The sequence below is a fragment of the Nomascus leucogenys genome, chromosome 3, assembly GCF_006542625.1.
Source record: "Nomascus leucogenys isolate Asia chromosome 3, Asia_NLE_v1, whole genome shotgun sequence".
NCBI lineage: Eukaryota > Metazoa > Chordata > Mammalia > Primates > Hylobatidae > Nomascus > Nomascus leucogenys.
In genome coordinates, this window is record NC_044383.1 from 7,814,625 (window position 1) to 7,826,143 (window position 11,519).

General features: G+C 42.0%; 1 protein-coding gene across 2 annotated transcripts in view; it reads right to left on the reverse strand.

Moving 5' to 3' along the window:
- Positions 1-4,859, reverse strand: part of EDRF1 (erythroid differentiation regulatory factor 1) — a 47,048-nt gene extending 42,189 nt beyond the window's left edge. The window contains exons 1-4 of one of the 2 annotated variants that reach the window (XM_030805633.1): positions 4,459-4,859; positions 2,962-3,170; positions 1,240-1,306; positions 439-564 (exon numbers count right to left, since the gene is read on the reverse strand). In XM_030805633.1, the coding sequence (XP_030661493.1) occupies positions 439-564; positions 1,240-1,306; positions 2,962-3,170; positions 4,459-4,566 (510 nt within the window). In that variant the 5' untranslated portion in view covers positions 4,567-4,859. The remainder of the gene's footprint in view (positions 1-438; positions 565-1,239; positions 1,307-2,961; positions 3,171-4,458) is intronic. The other variant, XM_030805640.1, reaches the window with a different exon arrangement.
- Positions 4,860-11,519: the final 6,660 nt, after the last annotated feature.

The following is an 11,519-nucleotide window of genomic DNA, read 5'->3' on the forward strand; positions in this document are numbered from 1 at the left end:
GCAGTCCATCGCTGACTGAAACGTCATTATGGGCACATGACTGTATTTATTCATAGGAACAGCTTCTAATATTTTTCACATTTTCCAGTAGCCATGTTTCATGAGAATCTGTTTACGGGAGACATTAAAGGATTTTTAAAAATATTAAACTAGTCCCTTAAATTTCACAGATTTTTTCACAACTTTCTTCATTGGCTTCATCTTTTTTCTTGTAAGAAAGAATCTGGCTGTGGGAATCAATAAAATAATTTTCTTCACCATTCTCATTCTCTTCTTTTTTCTTCATTCAAGCTTTTCTGTCTTCAGTGAAACTTTCAATTTCTCGATTGTTGAAGTACTCAACTACATTTCCACTTTGGCCATTCTCTGAAACAAAATCCTATTTCTAGTGCTCTTAAGCTGTTAATGTTTTGTTGGATTTTTTCACAAAAGCATTACCTGAGACGACCTCATAAACAGTTCTTGAATATCTAGCTCATCTAGTAAGAGAGTCCTTCCTATGCGGTGCACTGCCATGCTCACGTGCGACTTGCTGTAGGGAATTTTCAGGAGTTTTTTTATGTTCTTAAAAAATTGAGAGAAAAAATAGTTTAGAAAGACTGTTTTAGTGTGATTTGGCATCTTTTAAATTTTAGCTTCATTCATTTTAAAGCATAATAAACCGCATTTCCTTAAGGTTATACAAACAGAACTTTAAACAAACAGCTACATGTAAACACACAGAGGACGGAGCTTTCAAACCAGAATCACGTACACTTTATCAGTCACACTATGTTAGTGACGGTCAAACATTTATTTTTACATGATAGGATTTCTTAAAGTTAAGGATGTATACGTCACACTGTTACGCTGACCCAAGCTTTTAGCATATCAGATCAAAGCCATTAAAGATCAACAGATTTTACTAGAAATATCATTTGTAACTCAACTGGTAACATATACAGAATAATCCCAAACGCTATAATCAGTTTCAATTACTATCATTAAAATATAACCATCAGTATATTATTACCACTGCCAGTGTTTGGGGATTGATTATTCCTTCCTCTTTAAATAAAAATGTGGTAAACAATGATACTTTAACAACAAAAAATATATTCAATAATCAGATAAGTTTTATCTTATTTCATCACTAATTTCTCAAGACTTGCACATTTATATCATGCAAAACACAGGACGATATAAAACACCTATCACAAAACACCCCCAAAATTACATTAAGCGACAAATAACACTTACTTCAGAGTCAGAGACAACATCCACATCATTTCCCACTGAATCAATAAAGTCATATGCCATGCCAAAGCTACCAAAGAGAAAAAAGGACACAGGTTATAAGGTCATGCTCATTATCATGCAAGTAGAGCTTAATAACAATACTGTAGCTCATTGCTTCTAGGATACACATTTTCCACATTTTAACAACTCTGAAACCAGGATGTGTATCACCATCACAGTTGGCAAGTTTTTTCTTCTTAGTGGTATTAAAATAATGGTGTGTCTTAGAGTCAATGGCATCTTAGATTTGATAAAACATGGTAATAATTATTAGAAGCATCCAGTAGGAAATATTTAGAATAAAAACAATTATTTTTTATTTTTGTAATCACAAAACCCAAAGTCTCCAAGGGAAAACAGTCAGTTCAAAACTTTATTCTTTTTAGGTGGAGAGATAAGAAAAAACAGAAACAGAAACATTTATCAAGATTTTACTTTCTGAGATTGTGTTTCTAGTGATATACAATACCTCTTAAAAAATATACGTGAAAAAAATGCACCTGACACCAATTCAGCCACAAAAGGAAATTAAAAAAAATGTTAATTGAGCAGCCAACTGATGCCACGTACCACCTGAAGCACATCTATAGTCTACAAGCCTGAAAGGTACCCGACATCACCATATGCCAACTACTAAATGGCAGAGTCAGGACACTTACCAAGGACTGCCTAACGGCAAAGCATGCTTTGTGATTTACTGTATGCCTGAGCCAAATTATTTAGCCCTTCTCAGCTTCCGTTTTCTCAGGTGCAATATAATTAACAGCGCCTATCTCAAAGAGTTGTTGTGAGAATTAAATGAGATAAGCATATGAAATACTTGCCACAGCATTTGTATAGAGTCAATATAATTATTCAAATTTCCTCACAACATTTAATTATGTTGATAAATCATAACTGATTAAGCCATTCTTTGAAAAAATGATATTTGGGTTATTCCCAACTTTTTGCTCCTATAAATGATGCTACAAACAAACAGCATTTTTGCAAATATAACTTTTATTTTCTGAGGCTTTAGGATAATTTCCAAACCACCAGCTCATAAAGTATTAGTGTATTTGTGCCTCTTGCTACAAGTTACATGGAAATATTTTAGATTGAGTTGCTGAGAAGGGGGAAGAAGAAAAGAGAACCCCACCCATTAAATGGCCTACAATATGGACATGAATACATTTTTCTCTATAGGACCTCAGGCTACTCTCTCAACTTTGAATACCATCAGTTCTGGTGTCAAAGTCAAGGTGTAGGTCACCCAACATGGTGGGTTTTTAAATCTGGCTTTTCCAGATCAACCTGCCACCATTTAATGAAAAACTCCACAGGAAAGATGAAGCAATGTTCAAGGTTTTCCTCCTCATGCACCAAGCTGATCCGTTGTATTCACATATTCAAAAGGTATGCAAATTGGCTAAAATAAAAGGGCTGATTGAACTTTGGCAGTCAAAACTTATCTTTGCTAATAACATGATGTAGACTTGAAAGAAGCATATGCAACTGATATTGTATGTACATCTTGTAACATCATCTATTATCAGAATAAAAAGCCTTTGAAAATCAAATATGATCTTTCTCTGAAGAGAAATCTCGACAAGTTAATGGGCATTACAAACTGAATTTAAAAGCAAATAAGAGATTTAAGTGAGGGTGGAGGAGCAGGTAAAAATGCCACTGATTAATATTTACCTTGAAAATGGCTTGCTTTTCTTGCTGTTGCCAAGAATGGTAGTTCCTGCTGGCCCTAGTTTGGCACTCTCTCGTAACCAGTTGGCAGGTGGGAGTTTCAAGTCTGTTTTCTCTTCAAGGCGTGCAAATGCTGTTCGAGGAGGGGCAGAAGAGTATTTCACCACAGCTCGGCTCTTCACTTCATTGCCTCCAAGAAATAAAGCTGATCCCTAATTAACATATTGGGTGAAACTTTAATGAAAATTACTAGGAATGAAAAATCTCACCTTTATAAAAAGAAAATAAGAACCTGTCACACCAGGCTTCACAAGGAATGTATGCCACCACGTTACTAACAGCACTTAACAAATTTGAGCATAAATGGTAACATTTACTTAGTTCTTTTACACGACTTCAAAGAAAAAAGATGAATCAAGGAGTATGATGGTTATGGTTATCAGCTAGAAAATGGACCACCCACTCTACCTTTTAAAATTTATTCATATAAAGTGGAGAAGCAGAAACCAAGGAGACTCAATGGTATCATGTTAACTAAATGCAAACTTTAGTAAAGCCTATTTTCAGTATTAAACATGTATTTTGATTCTTCTTTTTTTTTTTTTGAAATGTAGTCTCGCTTTGTTGCCCAGGCTGGAGTGCAGTGGAGCAATCATGGCTCACTGCAACCTCGGCTTCTGGGGTTCAAGCCATTCTCCTGCCTCAGCCTCCCTAGTAGCTGGAATTACAGGCGTGCACTACCACGTCCGGCTAATTTTTGTATTCGTAGTAGAGATGGGGTTTTGCCATGTTGGCCAGGTTGGTCTCGAACTTCCCGACCTCAGGTGATCCACCCACCTCGGGCTCCCAAAGTGCTAGGATTACAGGCGTGAGCCACCGCGCCCGGCCAAAGATGTATTTTAATTTTAATAACACATCATTCATAAAATAGTCTGGTAGAACATTTGGGCTTTCTGTTTTAATGCAAATATTTAGTAATGGATGCATCGGTTCATGCATGCATGCATGGTTCAAATACTCTTGAGTCTCTAACTTCATAGCAAGGCACTGGGGGTTCGTTCCTCACAGCCTGCACTTGCACACTCCCAAAGCAAGTTCGGTGTCTGGGTTCAATATTCTAACCTTTCACGCAGTCCCTTTTCTGCATGGCAAACATTTTACACCTTTTGTGAATTAGTTCGGTCTCATTCTCGGCGAGTCACTACCTGGCACCGTTTCTTCACTCCTGCTTTGCACAACTGTGCCACGTTTTGGAACGACATATTTACATGTACCCTCCTTGACAGCAGAGATCGTATCTAACTCACCTGTCAGCTACCAGAACTGCTTTTAATACGAATACCTGCCGAATGGAACATGGACTTCCATTCGCTGTTTTGGGGGTGTCAGGGAAACATGGAGAAGCCTCCAGAATCTGCCGGGAACCGTGGCATCCCTCCCCGGTGGAGCGGGTCCTCGGCTCCCGCATCCCTGGCAGGTCCCCCTCCGCGGAGGACTCACCTGGGCAGAAGATTCCTCGGATTCTCCCTGGGACAGGAGGCTGAGCCCTCCTCGAGCGGCGGCCCCGGCCGGCGGACCCTCGGCTCCGGCCTCCTTGGCATCCCCCATCACTTCGATCCAGGGCAGGCGATACGAAGGAGGAGCGGAGGAGCAGCAACAGCAACCCGGGCCCAAAGCAGGGTAAGCGCCAGAGACGCTCCGCGGACCGCACTTCCGGTCTTTGCCAGGAAGAAGTAGCTGTGACTCGCCATTAAATCTCGCGATCTTTGTCCCATAGGCCCGGCCCCGCCTCCCGCTGCGAGTGCCACCTTCGCGGCCAGGGCGGGAATTGTAGTGCGCCTGCGCTCGTCCGAACCTCTTCGGGAGACTACTTCTCGCGGTATCTGACTCCTAGGCTCCGCCCTCTGCACGCCGCTCACAGTATCTGACGTTCAGGCTCCGCCTCCTGCATGTCTTTGTAGGCAAACAGTTCTGGGGGTCGTCCGATCCTGCAGGTAGTCTCCGCGTGGGAGGGGAGGTGCAGCCGTCAGCGCTACCGGCGGCTCCCGTTACGTGAATTAGTGAGAGGTTAGCATTTCTTCCCCAGGCTTCAGTGTCACCTCTTTTCACACGGGCACCCCGAGGGCCCGGACTGAAAAGGCGAGCCAGCCATCTCAAGACTGGGCGCTCCTGCCCGCCTCTTAGTGCCCATGTGGCCCCATCCTGGGTGTGGGAGCGGCGGGGCTTCCGGGGAGGGCGCTGGGACGCGCGAACGAGGCCCTCCCCGTTTAGGGAATGGGTGGCTTTCGGAGGCTCCTGGGGGCCCAGCATGCCCGCTGCTTGCGGGGCGTCCCAGGTGGTGCAGGACCCGTGAGACGCTGCACCTGGGGCCTCGTAACGCCTAGGTTTCCATTCGGGCGCTCTGGCCGGGCCTGAGACTCGGCATTTCTCACAGGCTCCCAGGAAACGATGCCAGCGCTTTGAGTAGCGAGGAGGTGGAGAAATAGCCCGGGCCGTTTGCGAGCTTTGAAGGTCCAGGCTCTCTTTCCCACTCCTCAATGTCATCTCAAACTGTCAAACGCAGCCACATCCGTTATACAATACATGTTTTGTAGTAAAAGTGTTTAGTTGTGCCGTAAGATACAGAAAGTGTTTTTTAAAATTAACTTGGCTCTTGCAGTTTGGCTGTCTCAACTTGTAGTTCACGTTTGGCTCTGATAACTCACTGTCCTGTCCGTTTTCAGGAATGCTCCTGATGAGCAAGCATTCAACTCACAAATTGCTTTCAAATGTAACAAAACAATTTTATGAATTAAATTTAACAGGCCGGGCGCGGTGGCTCACACCTGTAATCCCTGCACTTTGGGAGGCCGAGGTGGGCAGATCGCCCGAGGTCAGGAGGTCGAGACCAGCCTGACCAACAGGGTGAAACCCCATCTCTACTAAAAATACAAAAATTATCCAGGTGTGGTGGTAGGCGCCTGTAATCCCAGCTACTAGAGAGGCTGAGGCAGGAGAATCGCTTGAACCTGGGAGGCAGAGGTTACAGTGAGCTGTGATGGCAACACTGCACTCCAGCCTGGGCGATAGTGAGACTCCGTCTTAAAAAAATAATAATGAATTAAATTTAACAGTGAATTTGATATAATAGTGTATTTTGTAGACATGTACTTCAACATGTATTGATTTTGTTTTTTATCATTTTGTTTGAATGTTGCAGCCAATAATTCTTTTTTGGTTTTTGCAAGTTATGCATTGTTTTTTATGGTGAAAAGTTGAACATAATATCTAACACTAGGAGGAGGATAGTCAAATCTGGTTTTGGTACATAATAAACCCTGTGCAACCATAAGCTTGTTTTTCAAGAATATTTAAGACCATTTAAATTGCATATCATATAATGTTAAGTGATAAGTGAAATTTTAAAAAGCCAATGTGCGGCCTAGTGCAGTGGCTCACGCCTGTAATCCCAGCACTTTGGGAGGCCGAGGCGGGTGGATCACGAGGTCAGGAGATCACGAGCAGGAGATGGCTAACACGGTGAAACCCCGTCTCTACTAAAAATACAAAAACAAAATTAGCCGGGTGTGGTGGCGGGCACCTGTAGTCCCAGCTACTCGGGAGCCTGAGGCGAGAGAATGGCGTGAACCCAGGAGGTGGAGCTGGCAGTGAGCCGACATCGAGCCACTGCACTCCAGCCTGGGCAACAGAGCGAGACTCCGTCTCAAAAAAAAAGAAAAAAAAAAGCCAATGTGCAATATGATCTTAGTTTTAAAAACGTCTCCATTTCTGTCTCTGTGTCCACAAAAACAGATCTCTGAGCCGTAAAATAAAGTGATTTAAAATTTATTTTTTAATATTTTCTTTTCCTATTTTTATTTCTGATTATTATAATATGTAATTTTGTTAAGCTTTTACACACATACATAATTCAGCTTGTGATAATCTTTAAATTCAGTTGTTTTATTGTGTAATTCTATCTTTGTAAGAAAGAAATAGCAGTGATTCTTTTCTCAGGATTCAAATATTTGGCATGTGTCTTGACAAGTGAGTGCCTAGACACATGTTGATGATGCTTAGTGGGAAAATGTGCTGGAAATAGCTCGTGAAAAGACAAAGAATGAAACAGAACCAGGAAGTCAGCACAGAAAAAGAGGTTGGTAGCACACAGAGGATAATGGGAGCTCTGAGGGTGACCAGGGACCTTGGGACTGACTGTGGAGGAAAGCCTGAGTCGGGGCTGGGTCTCCAGCAGCCACACACAGGACCAGGATTACAGTACTGTAATTTAGTTAGTAAAGGAGCATGATCCCTGGGGGCTGGAGCAATTGGGCACATCTGGTTACATAAAATTTGTATATGCCTCTTGCTCTAAGGGCTTATTAATTTTTTCTTTTTCCCTAGTCAAACACTTTTACATGCTGCTGGAGCTCATAGTGGTCAGGAAAAATGTTAAAAATAAGTGGGAAAAAAAACCCCACTTTTACATGGTGTAGTGTTTTTTAAAAAGTTATTGTCACTGTTTTTAATATAGGAGGTTGAAATATTTTGTGGGAAAACATGGAGGATAAGTCATTACTCATAGAATTTCAAGTTTTCCGACACGAATTGATTTTCATTTTTATATTGTACCAGTGTCTACCTGTTTCCTCCATCTCTGTCCTCCTGCCCCAGGGCCCCACTTGGGATGTATCCCATCATCCGTGGCCTGCTCTGCCTTGTCTGTGTAGTTATCCTGGCTCTTGTAACTACCCATGGCTCTCACGTGTTTACTGGCCTCTTCAGTGCCTGATGCTCTAGCTATTAAGAGTGTTTCTTGAATGAATGAGCAGCGTGCTTGTCTGCTGCTCCAGCTACTTGTTCCATAGCTCCACGTTTCTTGGTACTTTCCTCTGCCTAAAATACCTTTTCCTTCCTCACCTGACTTCTCTCCTGACACCTCCGCCTCCTTACCCCTCAGGGTTCCTTCCTTTGTTCCAGTTGCTTGTATTGCTTTATCCTGCACTTGTCACATTATAGAAAAATTACCTGTTTGTATCTGCCTCCCTCCCTGACTGTGAGCTCCTCAAAGGCTGGTGTCCCGTCTGATCATTGACACCAGGCACAGCACGGGCAACAGAACTGTTTCAGCCCTTAGGCAACGGAGGGGAAATGACTGGGGTTGACAGGCTTTAAAAATGCTCATCAAAATGTTTGAGACATAAAAACAATGTTGTTGGCTCCAAAATATTTTTTTAATCTGCAAAATCAAAGCTAAAAATGTTTAATGAAGTAGCTCCAAAATACTGCAATGTCAATGTCATTAATTATTAAAGTTAGTATTGACATTCAGTTTGTTCCATTCTATAACAATTTGTAGATTAGACTTTCTCAGTTAGCAAAAATCCTCCCAGCATGCAGTGATTTCTGAGAAATCTCAGTCATTTGTAAATTCATGTAGTTACTTGTATAGTTTCCAAAACTTTTACAGCAAAACAATTGTAAGTAAGGCAAATGTGGTTGGGGCTCCTGCCAAAAGTACAAGTGCCCAGGGTACTCATGGTTCTTATCTAGCCCCACTGGCAGAGCATGACAAACTTGAAAACCTTCTAAACACAGGGACCATTTGGGGAATATGCTTTTCAGTTTGCCCTGGGCCCTTCCACAACCTAATGTCTTACCCCTAACCAGCCTCATTTGTTTACTTTCTGGACCTTAGAAGGTTCTGAATTTCTGGCTCCTGATCCTGGACTTTTAGAGCTGAAAGAAAGATTTGAGGTTGTCTGAGCCAATCTCTTGCCTCTTTAGATGAGAGCAATGCAGTCCAGAAAGGAGAATAGGATTGACTTGTTGAACATCATACAAAGTTAGGACTAGTACCCAGCTCTCCTACTTACTTAGCTTTCTAAAAAGTCAAATAATAGACATAGGCCAGTGGAATTTGAAGTTATCTCATAGTCACCCGAGGAACTTGTTAAGCAAACAGATCCTCCAGCCACCTCCAGAATCTAGTATCTCTGGGGTAGTGCTGATTAGTCTACATTTTTAGTGCAATTGTTAAGTTTCTGACAACCTTGCCCTGTAGACTACACCTTTGGACAGTGGTCTCCAAAGACAATCCCCTGAGGTGCAGGAAGACTTTCTTTTTTAATATGAAAAGGGCAAAATTAAGCTTTACTAATATGTAATATACAGATTGACACAGGTGCCCTTCCTTGGGCCATGGTGAGCTAGTCAGATAAGATTGGGTTCTGCTGACAAAACAAATGATCCTGAAGTGTCAGTGGCTCACAACTGGGTTAGCCAGAGAACAGGATGCAAAGTTAAATTTGAATTTCAGATAAACAGTAAAAAAATTTTTAGGATGAGAATGTCCCAAATATTTAGCGTAAGTATGTCCCATCTGATGAAGCAGCCTCAATCTGGAGCATTGCCAGTTGCAGTAGCAGAGAGACAAAAAGAGATTGGTGCATTGCAGACTAGCTCCAAAAGCTTTTGGCCAGAAGTGGCAAACATCACTGCCATTCACCGTTTTTTGGCCAAATAAATCACATAGCCAAACTAAGCATACATGCAGCAGGGGAGACTGGACCCTAAGGAGGGATGTTGGTTATCTGTGACCATTATGCAGTCTGCCACCGGCATATATGGTGGCTTGGATAGGCTGTTGGATGCCCTTCACAAGGCTCAATTTGGTGAAAAAACAAGGCCTTTCGCAGAATCTTTTCAGAGTTTTGTGATGAGGGATGTCTTCGTCTGTTTTGCATCATGATAACAGAATACCTAAGACTGGGTAATTTATTTTTAAAAAAGGTTGATTTAGTTCATGGTTCTGCAGGCTGGGAAGTTCAAGCACATGGCTCTAGCTTCTGGTGAGAGGTTTCAGGCTGCATCATAATATGGCAGAGAAGATCAATGGGTAAATGGACACGTGAAGAGAGGCAAAACCAGGTGGGCGTTCTGACTTTATAATAACCCACTCTTGCAGGAACTAACCAATTCCTGAGAGAACTAATCCAGTCTTGCCAGAGCAAGAACTCACTGCCATGAGAACAGCACCAAGCCACCCAAGAGGACAGAGCCCTCATAACCTGAACTCCTCCCATTAGGCCCCAACCCCCAACACTACCACAATGAGATCACATTTCAACATGAGTTTGGTGGGGATGTATATATATCCAGACCACAGCAAGGAGTGACCTTGAAAATCTTGTACCACACAGAGATCACAAATCATCAGTGGTAAAGCATTCAAAAGAACTGTCAAGCTTGAAAATGGGTTTCTATATTTTCTTTTATAAGGAGTATTCTACATTTTCTCATCTGTGATGACATGTAGCTGTCATTAGGATGATACCCAGGAGAAAGTTTCACAAAAACAAACAGACTCAATCTGTTTCTTCAAAACAAAGGTGATGTTTTAACGAGTGGGAAAGTATTTGTTTCTTTTGTTTTTTGTTTTTTTGAGACAGAGTTTTGCTCTTGTTGCCCAGGCTGGAGTGCAGTGGCGCTATCTCGGCTCACTGCAACCCCTACATCCTGGGTTCAAGCAATTCTCCTGCCTCAGCCTCCTGAGTAGCTGGGATTGCAGGTGCCTGCCACCACGCCTGGCTAATTTTTTATATTTTTAGTAGAGACGGGGTTTCACCGTGTTGGCCAGGCTGGTCTCGAACTCCTGACCTCAGGTGATCTACCCACCTCAGCCTCCCAAAGTGCTGGGATTACAGGCATGAGCCACCATGCCCGGCCAGTATTTGGTTTTCAAAAGAATCTTATGGAGAGCATTTTTGAAAGTAGATGTTTGGAAATCTTTCCAACATTATGTGATTTTTGTCTCTAAAAATGATGTATATTGCTTATAAAAACTCATATCTGCACACTTATCTTAGAAACTGAAATTCCTAACCTCTTTTAGAAATCTTCCAAATGGAGAGGTTGAGTTTTAAATATATTGAGGAATTCTAAGGAGGACAGTGGCGCAGTTCTGGCTTACTTAAGGCGTGCGAAGGGAAGAGAGCCAGCAGAGCTCGTCCAGAGGCAGCAAGCCTCATGTGCTCCTCAGCCACACCGTCAGGGGGTTCGAAAAATCTGTCCACACTTAATTGTTTTCTTTGATACTAGTTGCCCTACCCAGAACGCCCAGACTGATCTCTTTATCAGCCGCCAACTGATTTGTTTACCCCAAAAATATGCCTGCAAGATTCACGATTCCCAGGCTGCCAGCAGGTTTTTCTCTCTCCTATCTGTTACACATCCTTTTCTTAATTTTGTTCCATGACAACAGTCTATTGACCTTTCTTCTTGTACAAGTAAACAAATTGCATATAAAACAACTAACTAAAAATCTCTGAGTTATTCCTTGATAGTGTTTAATTGGTTTGTTAAGAAAAAGACTGATGGACTTCAAAGAAGATGGAAATTTAACTAATTAAATTTCAGTTAAAACCTGTGCATGATTTTTGCATACAACTGAAATGAGCAGTTTGATTTAGTAAACCCTGAGACCGTGTAATTTTTTCAAGTAGGCTTGCTTATCTTTTGAGATATTTTAAGTGATGACAGCCATTAAAACCACATTTTAAAATAAACTTGACTTGGAAGGA